This window comes from Sorex fumeus, unplaced genomic scaffold (genome assembly GCF_029834395.1).
Source record: "Sorex fumeus unplaced genomic scaffold, SorFum_2.1 ptg000128l, whole genome shotgun sequence".
Classification (NCBI taxonomy): domain Eukaryota; kingdom Metazoa; phylum Chordata; class Mammalia; order Eulipotyphla; family Soricidae; genus Sorex; species Sorex fumeus.
Window position 1 is genome coordinate 36,547,305 of NW_026606185.1, and position 13,617 is coordinate 36,560,921.

Here is a 13,617-nt window from a genome sequence, read left to right on the forward strand (position 1 = left end):
AAATAAAAGCAGATGTGAACGTGATTCAAATTTAATATATTTGAAATGTAAAGTAAAAATATAATACACCTGGAGAGAGTTATGCAAATTGCATGGTTAAATTTTTCCCTTAGGGATAACTTCAGTGTGTTCTAGAAATCCATTTTTAAAAAGAGAAGGAAAAAAGTGGAGATAATCTTTTGATATTTCCTTAAACCTACACACAGCTTTTTCTTATTTTAATGAATTAATAAAAGCAAATATTTTAAAATAGAATTAACATAATTAGCTCTTTATGATTATGAACTGCCTCTGCTTAATTTTTGGTAATCAAACATTTTTATTACTTCAGTCATTCTTCAGTGTTCTCAAAGGAATCACCTTATGATAATGGTTCTCATTCTTAGACATTTTCTCTTTGTAATGTTCACTTCTAGTTTCTAGTTCTTATTTTTAAACATCGCAGTTTAGAATAACAGACACAACATGAAATCAGAGTCAAAAGGCTGTGGTTCAGTTCCTAAAATTGATTTAGCAAGAGTCCTTGGTTACAATACGATGCTGTAAATCTTCATTTGTGCAGCAGAGGGAAAATACTTGTTTCATTGGGCTGTTTTGAAGATCAAATGAGATTACACGTATGAAAAAAACACAAAGTACTATTTACATACCATTATCATATTATGGAAATAATCTTATACAAATAATCCAGTACGATTGACTTTTTTTGTTGTTTCTTAGATACTTAGGATAAATACACACATAATTAATGTGTGGATCATAACGCCATTTCTTTCTTGGCTTAACAATAACTTTATTGACCTAAAAAATTCACCAGCGATTTAAGTGGGAAACGTTACAATAAAACTTTAAAGTCTTAAGACATTTTTTTGGGGGGGGGAGGGAATAGTTTCGCTAACAAGGTTAACAATGCAACTCTTCACACGTCTCAACCTGGTAATTGCTAAGTGATTTAAAAAAATAAATAAGCAAAGGTTAGCCTCGCAGTTGTTTACAAGCATTCTGATCTAGGTTAAAGAGAGGATGACTGTAGGCTATTTAAGAAGCATTAGGTCTAAGGCTCGGCGCGGTATCGATCCACAGCCACGCTCTTTAGTCTTGCATTGTTGCATCTGATGGAGGTGGCGCAACGATGGGTCAAGTTGCACGTTCAGTATTAGTTCCTCAGTGGCAGGAGAGACTCGCTTTCTTCTTTTTCTCATTCTCCCACCCATTTCTACAGGCACTGGGAATCCACCCCACCAAGAAGAAAAGGGTTAAAGCCGTCCGCCAGAGGGGAGTAGCGGGGAGCGAGTGTGTGTGTGTGTGTGTGTGTGTGTGTGTGTGTGTGTGTGAGTGTGTGGAGCGCACAGGACAGAGGCATCGAGTTGCCAAGCCGACTCGGAACAAGTTCCCCAAGCCACGGCGCCGGCGATCGCGGCCCTGGCGGGGCGGGGAGGGGGCGGGGGAGGCGGGTGTCGGCCTCCGGGGGTCTCGCCGGGGCTTCAGGGCGTGGCTGGCGTGGGGGGGCGCGCGCACGAGAGGCCGAGTGTGAGCGCGGCGAGTGTGCGGCCGCGTCGCCATTCCCCGTGACGTCAGAGTGTATTGTTGTGCGCGAGGCCGAGCGGAGCATCCCCGGAGCTGTCACCGCGGCGGCCGCGGCGGCGGCGGCGCAGCGCGAGCCCCGCACGAGCGAGCCCGGCCGGCGCCGCCCCCGCCCCCGCCCCCGCCGCCGCCGCCGCCGCCGCCCCCGCCCCCGGCCCGCCGCGCGCCGCCGCCGCCGCCGCCGCCGCCCGCGCGCCCCCACCCCGCCCACCCCACCCCCGCGCTCCATCCCTCCCACCCGCCGCCGCCGCCGCCGCCGCCGCCCGCGCGCCTCCCCCCGCGGAGCGAGTGCGGGTCACCGGGTCACTGGGTCATTGTCTCGGCGCCCGAACCCCGAGCACCCCGTGGAATCCCCCACGTCATCAGCAGAACCATCAATGAGATGCAAACATGAAAGACAAGAGGAAGAAGAAGGACCGCACCTGGGCCGAGGCTGCCCGCCTGGTACGTACCGCCCCCCGCCCGCCGCCCGCCGCCCGCCGCGGCCACTTCCAGCCCGAGCCGCCGCCGGCCCGCCGGGCTCCCGCTCTTTGTTATTCTGCGGGAGTGGGCTAGCCCCGGGGCCCCCCGAGTGTGTGCGTGCGCGCGCCGAGGGGCGCAGCGAGCGTCTCGGGGAGCCCCCCGCCCGCCGCGCCCGGGACCGCCCGGGACACTTCTCCCGGCTACTTCGCGCTCGGGGCTCGGCGGTCGCCTTCGCCACCGGTGAATTGCCGAGCGCTCGGCCCCCGCTCCACTTCCCTCTCTGCCGCTCCGGGGACCTTTGTGTGGCAATTACCACTCCCTCCCGGCCCCTCCACCCCCCGGAATTCCATCAATAACTCTCGGTGCACGGTCTGTGTGTCTGTTTTCGGCGTTTGTGAGTTCCTGCATTTGTACACGTGCATGCACGGCGTGTGTCCGACACGGACTGGTGGTGGTGGTGGTGGTGGGTGGGTGGGTGGGGGGATTGGGGGTGTGCATGTGGGCTCGGTCGTTGCGTGTCCGTGTGTGCCGTGTCGTGTGCATTCGGTGTGCACAGCGAGACGTGCATGTTTTGTGTGGCTCAAGTTCGTTGGTGTTTTGTAGGTATTGTGCTCCGCTCGATGTTTGTGTGTACATTCTGTGCACGTGTGTGCAATCTGTGAGCGTGGTGTGTGTGTGTGTGTGTGTGTGTGTGTGTGTGTGTGTTTGGTGAAGTTGGGTCAGTGTCATTTGTAGTGGGAGGTTATTAAGAGTGTACAGCTAGGTGTGTTTTACTGCTGGCTTCCTGGGCGGTGTTAGTTGGCAGTTTTTCCTTTTCTTTAACCTTTCCGCGGAGCTTACGTTTTAATCATCGAAAGAATGTCTCTATAGAAATGCTGGTTGGCAGAGGGGAGTCGGCGTCGGCGCCTTTGGTTTGATGCATGTGTATGTGTGGGTTTCCCTTTTTCTTTATTCTTCGTCTATTTTTTTTTAAGGGACAGCTGTAAAGGGATTTTTTTTTTAAAAAAGAGGTTATTTCTATACAGTGTGTCTCATGGGAGTGCACGGCATTATGACATTGGAAGCTTAGCCTTTCAGTGTTTCGCTACATAAATTAAATATTTATTTACCAACTTACTGTCTGTTGTAAATTGGTTAAAAGAAAGGCGACTGCATGCAGCACCGCGGGGCGAGGGTGGGGATAAGACCCGGGACTTGTTATTGGGTTGACTTTGTAAAGATTGTTTTACTATAACTGTGGTCTTTTTTTTTTTTCTTAAGCGTTTGAGTTAACTACATCATGCTCAAGGAGAACATTTGTCAAAAGTAATTATTTGAGTTTGGCTGAAGGGCCTTTCTGGTATGTCTGTAGATTCTAGAAAGGGATTTTAGATAATTGGCCCTATTGCCCTGCAAAGAAGTGACAAAAGTCCTTTTTAATTGCGATCTAGTTATTGGTAGCAGAAGTGGCTAGGCCCCTTTCCTTTGCCTTGTAATTTGTAGTCCTGTATGTTAAGATTTCTCCCCTTATCTGTGATTGTGTTAATCACTAAATCACTGCTCTCTGTGGATGAATGGGCAGGTGATCGTCATTTTCTAATGAACTGCTTCTGGGAGAGGAAACTTATTTGTGGGGAATATGTGAAAAGTAAGCAGTAAGTGTTAAGTAGATGCGAGATTGATGCTATCACTGAATTTTTGCTAGAGCACAGTACATTACTTATTGTTTGCTCAGCCATTAATTCAGAATGGTGTGGGGGTGTGCAAAGCTTCTGGAAATGCATTATTCAGCTTTCTTGGAGTGGCAATCAAGTATTATTATAGAGCCTTAGTGTATGTATTTTAAACAAGTGAACAGGGTGTTCATTTATAAATATTTTAAAATAATGATTTGTGAATTAGCCATATCTTGTGTCTGCAGAGAATTATTTAATACATAACATATTCAGATGGAATTTGAAGGTAGCCATTTGTACTCTATCAATATGTTACACTTCTTGAGATACTCTCCTTTATTTGATCAAATCCTGATGTCTATATTGATACATCTTGTAATAGATTTCTGAGTCACAGTTTTTGTTAGAAGTTGCATTTTCCTCTTGCAAAGTTCATTGATGGGAAAAGACACATTAGGAGTCATCAACACAAAAGAATTAATGATAGACCAGATGTCTCTATTTTAACCAGACATATTGGACTAGTAGTTATGGTAATTTTTCAATTTGGTTCAAGTTATTTTTCCCCTGGTAGTTGTACAAATGTCTATGTATTTAAAATGTGACAGTTGAAATAAAATACTGAATAAAATAGTAAGTGATTTTACTGGAAGTATCTTTTTCATAAATTTGCAATTGTGTAAAGTGATATCATTCTTTGTGAATAAAAAACAACTATTTGGTACGGTTTATGATGTTTTGATGGTATCAATGCTTATAGACATAAACTCTTGCAAACTTGCTTGAAAAGAATTTTACTCTCATCGATACTATTTATTTACACTTAATGAAAAAGAAATGCAGTTTAAAAGTATTTCTGTGATAAAATACTGTCACATTTTATACTGCCCTGCTGATGTGGCTGTGGTGGTTATTGAGAAGGACTTTTTGCTTTTCTCTGCCAAATTATAAACCAGGTGTCTGATTTTAAAAGTAAGACTAAAGTATAGACGTAAATCATGGAACTTAGTGATTCTTGCAACATATGAACTAAAATGAGATCAAAATTTACATAAAGATCAACCTCTCAATTTGTAGTGTGTTATAGATATGCAAAAATGATATATACATGTTGCATATACACATCTGTCTCCCACTGGAGTGATGGGTGGGGAGGAGGAGGGTTGAGCAGGGTGGGGGTGAGAAAAAGAAATTTTCTTTAAGAGAATATCCGTGGAAAGGAAACGTGAGAGAGATTTCTTGAACTGTGACCAAAAGCTTATATTTAACTGTATCTTTGCATTTGTTTTTTAAGAAAAAAAAATATGGAAGAGCAGTTCTTTCTAGAGGAAGAGCTTCCAGTCAAAAGCAGAATTTTGTTTTCTTCTTTCTTTGTAAGAAAAGTCTATAGTCTCCAAATCCATAAACTCTGCTAACTCCAGGGATTTTGTTTTAGGTAGAGATGCAGCTATCAGCTCTCTCAATTTTCTCATAGGAACATGTAATGTTTGTATGTGGTGGGTTTGCTTAGCCTACGAAAGAAGGAATGGTGGTATAATTTCCCTGTACTTTCAGGAATGCAGTGATTATTAACAGGCTGCCATTTTAAAACAGTAATACTACTCTTTTTTCCCCCTCCCCTTCTGCCCTGCATCAGTTGCAGAAATTTCAGCTTTCAGCCTCCTCCCCTCCCCCTCTGCCTTCTGCAGTTGTGGTTGTTACTTTGCGCATTGCCATTTAATATGGAGTCTGCTCCCAAACCAGATGCATTTTCATCTGTTTTATCTGCTCTTCTAAGATTGTAGAGTCTCAGAGGATCCCCCAATCACATGGAAGTATCTTCTGTCTTAATATTTGTAGACCACAATAAGAATAAAAATCAAAACCATAACTCATGTCGAGCTGGGGCTTTGACTTTAATCCTTTTGACTTTTATCTCAAGTCTTCACTCTGTTACTATAAATACAGTTTAAACCATTGTGAAAGGATCTTCATGCTTCTTTGTAAAAAAATGGGGATTTGACAGGACTTTGTTTTACTGCACTAAGGGGTTTCTTTGTTACTGGCTTAACACAGAACACACTGTTATTTATATATTTATTCTAGGTTAAATTTTTTTGACATGCAAAAATGTTGTTGCTTTGAGAAGTGTTTTTTGATAGCTTCATCACTTTGTTCTACAGGGAATGCTGCTGTTAAGATAATGACTCAATGTATTAATTTGTTCCTTGAGTTTCCTTCTATTTGTTTCATTTCTTACAATCTTTGTTTAGTCTCAGTGGCACCTGAAAATAAATCTTAATCTTTAATAGCTTTGTGTTTGGTAACATGGCTGATTTAGTTGCTTATAGTTTTTGATACATTCATACAGATAATGAATATCAGTCTGGGGTGGGTTCTTTTTTGGGTTTGGGGATTTGTTTTTCTTTCTTTCTCTTTTTTGTACTTCAAGGTGACCTTTGGCAAAAAAAAATTAATGACAAATTTGCCTCATTGTTGAGAGCAAACAACATGTATTCCTTTTTGTTCTAACAGGGTTACTGAAGGTTTTATAAATCTTATTGTATTAAAATACTGTAGGGGATTTATTAAAGCAGATCTGTGAATTTTATACAGATTCTCTTGCATAATGTTTTAAATAAACTGTCAGAGTTTCTTTGAAATAAAACTGAATGTTATCAGTAGTTGTTAAAATAGAAAACAGTTGATAATAGTTAAATGACTGCTTTGCTTGCCTTTTACTTTTTTATCTTGGTACAATTTTTCAGAAATGATGATCTTAGAGATAGAGGGAGAACACAGGTACTGCTTTTGGCATTTTTCTCACTGTGCTATTGATGCTTAGATTTTAGATTACGATTAGGCCTTAACAATGGAGAACATTTTGACTTGTGATTTGGTTAAGTCCCAGAGGTACACACGAGCATAATTGTGACAATGTTTATTGGCTCACAAGCCTGTCTAATATATTTGGCAAATGGAGTTTTATTTTCAATCACTCAACATATTTAATGGTTGATTCAGCTGTTTTCTGTGATCTACACATAGCATTATCTCTTTATGTTTTGATTTCATTGTCTTCTATCAGATAATGGAACTTGCATTTTTATTTTGCAGCTCAAAAGATAGAAAAGAGTTTGGCAATCTTAGCCTGCTAAGGAAAAAAAGTTTCAGTTGAAAAAAATATATTTGAAACAATAAAAATTGTAAAAGTAAAATTATAAAAATGCTTAGTGTTTAAGCAGTTTTAAAACTTTCTTCTAGTAAAAAATGGAATTTTAAGCATTGACTTTTTCTTGAGGGTAGTTTTGGTAGCAGCTGACGCCTTAATATGTCAGAAGTGGAACCTTGGTATACTAAAACTTTTCAACTTTACCTTGTAAAGGGATTTTAGCATATATATCTAACTTACAAAGTAATTTACATTTGAGGGTGCAGTAGTTCCAACACTTTATTGAGATGGTACTGTTGTTCAACATTTTGAGAGATCGTTCATATATCATTCAAATGCCTAGAGGATACAAAGAAATATCTTAAAGAATCTAGAAATATTCTCCAGAATTCAGGGGAGAGGAAAAAAGGAAACTTGGGGCCAGTCATTGAGCAGACACACCCTCCATAGTTGTCACAGGAATGGTTAAGAAAGTGCCAGTTTACAGATTTACAGGAAGGAAAGCTGTGTGATGTGTGGTGATTGTGGAAAGTTTAATGGATTTGGAGAAACTTGATTTTCTCTTGAAGTATGAGTGAGATAGATATCCCAGGTGACCAACATTCCAGAGTGAACTTTCTGGACACAAGAGTGTCAGGAAAATGGGTGGGATTTTCTGAATGAGCAAACTAATATGAAAAATCAGTTAACCCAATTGTAGAGGAATTTTCTAGTGATTGAAGGTTGTTAAACCTCATGACTTGTGGCCTGGAACTGGTGGCGTGAGTGGTAGGAGAAAGAAGATTTTTGAAGCAACAAATAATGTATTTTATAGAAAGGATACTTGTGTTCTAGGAGGTGGGGGGTCTTTGAATACTACCATTTGATAACAAAAAAGTCTGAAAACAAAATTCATATTAGACCTAGTTTATTTACATAATGCAAATTTAGTCTGTCCTATATCCTTTGCCAAATGAGGCAAAATAGACATCAGTAAGTAATATGCATTTCATTTGCAAAGGACATACACAGAACACTTTGTTTATTTCTTAAAATATTCTCTGGAGACCAGTAGGTAGCTAGGGTTATCTCAGAAATTCTGGCTCCAAGTGTGGTTTAATGATGCATTCAGCATCATCACTCTCTCAATAAGGAAGAGGTTGGCACAGGATCTAATAAAAATTCCGTGCTTTCTGGTGTTTAAACAAATAATATAGGCATGTTAGCTGGTAGGAATTTAACTGATTTCTTGCATGGAGAGGTAGGGAGAATCTAAGCTTTCACCAGAGTTCTTTTCTGCTTTCCATATTGTCCTTTTTAAATATAAAAAAAAAGTTGTTGATGCCATTGTTGTGGTTACTGTTTTATTTATCAATTAACTTGTCTCCCCTTCAGGTCTCCCCTCCACCCCCACCCCAATAAAAAGTTCTCAGTAGCAGGCTCCCTCCTGATAGGGCTGGGAGGAGGGGCATCTGTATAGAACCACTTTCAGCTATTTGCCAGCACAGAGTGCCTTGATTGTTCTGCTTTTGTCCTTGCACAGTTGGTAGCTGCAGAAATTTAGCCCAGACCAAAACTTTCCCTCAAGAGCTCTTGGGGGAACAAATAGAAACATTATATGATTAGCCACATTGTTTTCATTATTAAACAAATCTACATAAAAGGGTAGCAATTAACAGCTTTATCGGCCTGAATTTAGACACCTACCTCTCCTCTTCCCTCAATATTCCCACTTGAAGTGGTAACAATTAACTGTTGCTGGTTTTAATGTCAGCAACTGACAGCACTAAATTGGGAATAAGCACTTCTCCCGGTTGATTGACATGTAGCCCTATGACACATTCTTCTGTAGTTTTAAGGCAAATTTTCATGCCCTGGGGTTAAAGCCAAAGGGCTTGTCAGAACATTGATTTTAATAACTGAAATATATAACTTAAGTGACATCCTAGACCCTAGCTTTGGTGGAACTTTTAAAACCTGAGGAATTCTTCAAGGCAGTTCAGTTTTTACTTAGTGGACAAGCTTAGAAATTGTACAACTTTTTTCTGAGTTAATAGATGTATAATTTGCTTTATAACCCAGTTACTTCCATGGACTTATTTGCATACCATTAGCATAAATTAGCCCATGAAAAATAGATCATGATTTTCAAATAATTCCACAATTGGTATTTTTTTGGCAATTTGTTCTGGTCTCATTTTGGTGTTGTAATGGTTGATTTCTGAGTATATTTGTCATCTAAAATAAAAGAAGGGAATAGGACAGAAACTCTTCACCTTATTCAGAAGACAGATGGCATTGCCAAGGTTTCATTAACTGTAATGTTTTAGAATCTATTTTAATAATTTCAAAGAATTAGAAATTAGGATAGGATCTTTGAGCCTTTTTTTTCAATAGCTCAGACATAGAGAAGATATGTACATAGTAGATAAGATTTTATTTTAAAAAGTATTACATAAGAAAATACTGTGCTCCAAATATATTTTATATCTTCAAAACCTTGCAATTAGAAATTGTCTTAATATTTTTCAAAACCTTTCTGTTTAATTTCTTGTCTCCTTTTGAGCAATCCTAAGAATTATTAAGACTTTCTCAGCATGCTTCTTTTGACATCCTCCTTTTTCACTTTTCCTCTTGTCTAATTGCTTAGTGTTGATACATTGCAGAATCCTGCTTCTTCTCTCTCCCCAGTCCATTTTCCCCATCTCTTTTGTCTTTCTTCTCCACCACAATGGCTGTCCTCCCTGCATTAGGACTCCACCTTGACACAGGGAAGACTGTGACAACATTATGTTAGGAAGGGACTTATTTATGTGGCCCTAAACACTTGGCCTCTGAGGACAAGTGGCATATTCTCATCTGTAAATCTAGTTCACATTTAATCTTTCTCTCTCTGCTCTCACACACGCACATATCCATATGCACATACTTTTATTAAACTAACATTGGTTTACAAAAATGTAAATATTTATATATTTGAGGGGTATAATATTACCATACCTGCCCACCACCAAAATTCCAGTATGCCTCCTCATGGTACCATATATAACCCATACCCCTACCCTTGCTAGCAAATTATGAATTCGCTCAATTCTATAGTTAGAATTTTTTTTTTTTTTGCATTTTGGGTCACACTCGGCAATACGCAGGGGTTACTCCTGGCTTTGCACTCAGGAATTACTCTTGGCAGTGCTCAGGGGACCATATGGGATGTTGGGGATCGAACCCGGGTTGACCTAGTGTACAAGGCAGATACCCTACCCGTTGTACTATCACTCAGTCCCTGTGGTCAGAATCTGAAGGGTTTATTTTATTTTGGATTATTTTGGATATTTACTCATAACTTTGTTTCTTTATATACCACATATGAATAAGATTATCTAGGATTTGTCTTTCTCCTTCTGACTTATTTCACTTAGCATGACCTCCAGTTCCATCCACGTTGATGTAAAAGACAAGGCTTCATTTTTCCTAAATGTTGAGTAATATTTGTGGTTGGGATCTGGGTTGTTTCCAGATCTTGTCCTTTGTAAATTGTGCTGCATTGAGCATAGGTGAGCATATGGCTTTTTGAATGAGTGTTTTTATGTTCTTTGAACAGCTAAGAGTGGAATTTGGGATCATATTTTAGTTTGATTTTTAATTTTTTGAGGAATCTTCATGGTTTTCCATTGAGGCTCAACCAGTGTACATTCGTACAAACAGTGAAAGACGGATCCTTTTTCTGTGCATATCTTGGTATTTGTCCTCCCTGTGACTTGTTTTATAAGGTAACTTGCCTCCTTTAATTGTTGTTTCTTGAGGGGCTGGAGGTGGGGCGTTAATCGACTGCTCAGAGCTTCCAGGGATCATTCCTGGTAGTGCTCCGGAGACCATTGTAGTGCTGGCAATGGAAACTGGGTTGCTCAGGTGCAAGGCATACACCTTAAATATCTCTCCTGTCTCAATAATCCTCTTTCACCCCCTTTTTTTTAGTTACAATATTCTAGTTTGTAAATGATTTGCATATAAAATATTTTTTGTTTGGACCAAGACTGAAAAATGTTTGATTAAACTTTTTATGTTTTGAATTAGAGACATGCACAAAGTTTTGAGAATAAAAGACAGTTAGCAGATGGTCCCATCTTTTTTCCCTGTCATCCAGAACTTCTCTGTAAATCTTTCTATCTTCATAAATTTCCACAGCACACTTACATGGGTTATGATTCAAAGAAAGACCTCTTCACAAAATGTCAAATCTTCCCTGAAAAATTGAGAAACTTAGTAGGAAAAAACTAAGACTTTCCATGTTGCCTTTACCTTTCAGTGACAATTAGCAAGTTACAAAAGTGCTGGTTTACAACATTGAGTACTTTGAGAATGCTTCTTCATTACATTTCTGAATCAATAGGTGCATTACTTTGAAATGAGTTTAATGGTTATTTTTCAGAATTATTGTGCTTTCTATAGCTTTCAGTTTACATTGAAATATCACAATTTTAGTAAATGTCTTAAAGTTTTTTTGCATGAATTTATCTTTATTTAATACATAGACTATCATTTTATAAAGATAAGAGTTTATGTGATTATTTTTATGCTTCACATTTTCCATCATACATGTCACTCACTGTTACTGTCCTCCCGTTATTCATCGATTTGCTCGAGTGGGCCCAGTAATTTCTCCATTGTGACACTTGTTACTTTGTTTGGCATATCGAATACTTCACGGGTAGCTTGCCAGGCTTTGCTGTGCTGGCTAGATACTCTCGGTAGCTTTCCGGGCTCTCCGAGAGGTGTGAAGGAACATGGTATAGAACTTATAGCCTTGTATTCAAGATAGAGCATGAATTCTCTGGTCTTCTAGGTTTCCTCAGCATCCAGTAGATCTAGTAAATCTAGCTAAGTAAATCTAGCTAAATAATTAGAAAGTAGTTTAAGAGCAATAAAGAAGGAATTCTAATACTGAGCACAACACAACAAACAATGAATATGTTGGCCTTGTCAATCAGAATTATATGTTGCAAGCGACAGAGAACAACTTTTTAAAACTTTAGAAAAGGAGTTTTGTTTTTCTATTCTTACACCATAATCTACTTTATATAATCATCAGGAAAGTCAGGTTAAATAAATAGGCAGGAATGAATAGAGTCTAGGCAGCAAAATTACACAGAGAGCCGTGCTACAAGAATAGTCCACTTGGGATATTGATGTGGGTACTACCGCCACCACAAATAACAAGGTCACCACTGTGCCTCATTGCTATCAATGTATCATATGACTCCCAGGAAGGATAGTAACCTCAGGTGCATTTCAGGGAGTGGGGACTATTTCCTGTCTACTAATGAAGGTAGATTCTCAGGAGGTGCTGAGTGGCCCCCTCCCCCCTTTTTAAAGAGGTTTGGAAACTTCTGTGTGTAAGTAAATCATAATCAGTTCTCTTTCAATATGTGTTCAGAATTCAAAGACATACACAGAGCCGTCTAACTGACATTTGGTCTTTTCCACATCTGTACCCTATCTACTACTTACTGTCCATGAGAAAGTATATTGAGGCCATGTTTATGTTCATAAGAGCAGTAGTCAGCATGATTAAAATGGAATACCTCATCTCTTCCCTGCCCCCTACTCCCTGCTGTTGTGTTCCTCCTTTCTGTCATCCCTCTGTGAAATCCACCACTATCTTTCACGTCAAAGGCGCGCTTGTGTCATCATTAGTACAGTTTTGTATCCCCCACCTCATCTTTTTTTCCCATTAAATCCCTTTTGTCTGTAATTTTATCTCTCTCTTTTTTGTTTAAAGCCTTCACATTTTTATCGTTGCATCCTATACTTATTTCCATTTGCATTATCATTTATCTTACCCCTAGGGAATATAGTGAGCATAAAAGAGTATAGCTTAGTGATTTTTGTTTAAAACCCAATTTTGCTACTTGTGTCTGACCTTGGGAGTTATTTAAGATCTCTCAATTTTAGACTCATTGTCTTTTGAAGGAGAACAGTAGCCTTAAATTGTGGTTGGAATAAGATTGTAAGGTATTCAAAGGAAGACTGTCAGTTAATGTTGGGGTTTTGTGGTTTCCATCTTTATATCATTCCAACAACCTAATAATGGTTTGTTACTGACTCTTGACTTGCCTACACTCAGAATCCTTATTGGGTCCATAACCTCTTTAGAGGTAACATTGATTCATGATACCTGTGAGTGTGCATTAGTTCCTAGAGGATATAGGTTTAATTGCCTTAAAGGGATGATTGAAGAAAGTTGAGGACACAGTAAAAGAAGAAGGGCTACTGAGAGGAGTCAGGGATATTTGCAGTAGAAAGTAGCCACCCCGAGACTTGGAAGGAGTAGGTGAGCAGGGCGCTATTACTGCAGCCATGCTCGAAGGGTATCTGCCTACAAATGTGGCCTCATGGAGTAGAATATAATCTCTGCTAGCCTTCACCCCTGCACTGTGGTGTCCTGGAGAATCATATTCTGACTTCTCTCTTCTTTCAGATGCTGATTTCCAATTAATACTTACCAATGACCAAACCCTCGTAGAATCTGAGGCACTAGGAATATCCATTCAGAAACCAGCCTACTGGCTCACAGAACTGAGTGGAGAATGGTAGAGACCAAATCTGGAGTTGCTAGTGGGAAATGAAGTACTCTTTTAGTATCTCATTCTGAATTGGTTCCATATTTAAAATCCTTTCACCTTGTTTTTGCATATTTCATCAACACTATTTGATTGTTTTGCCCCTGGCATTATATGCTCCAGTAATAGAAGACTACAGTTAGCTCATAAATTTGTGCATGTTGGT

The 13,617-nt window shown here is 39.8% G+C and overlaps 1 protein-coding gene across 1 annotated transcript in view; it reads left to right on the forward strand.

Moving 5' to 3' along the window:
- The first annotated feature begins 1,856 nt into the window (after positions 1 to 1,856).
- Positions 1,857 to 13,617, forward strand: part of ASXL3 (ASXL transcriptional regulator 3) — a 178,150-nt gene continuing 166,389 nt past the window's right edge. The window contains exon 1 of the mRNA XM_056138275.1: positions 1,857 to 2,028. Within this exon, the coding sequence (XP_055994250.1) occupies positions 1,975 to 2,028 (54 nt within the window). The 5' untranslated portion in view covers positions 1,857 to 1,974. The remainder of the gene's footprint in view (positions 2,029 to 13,617) is intronic.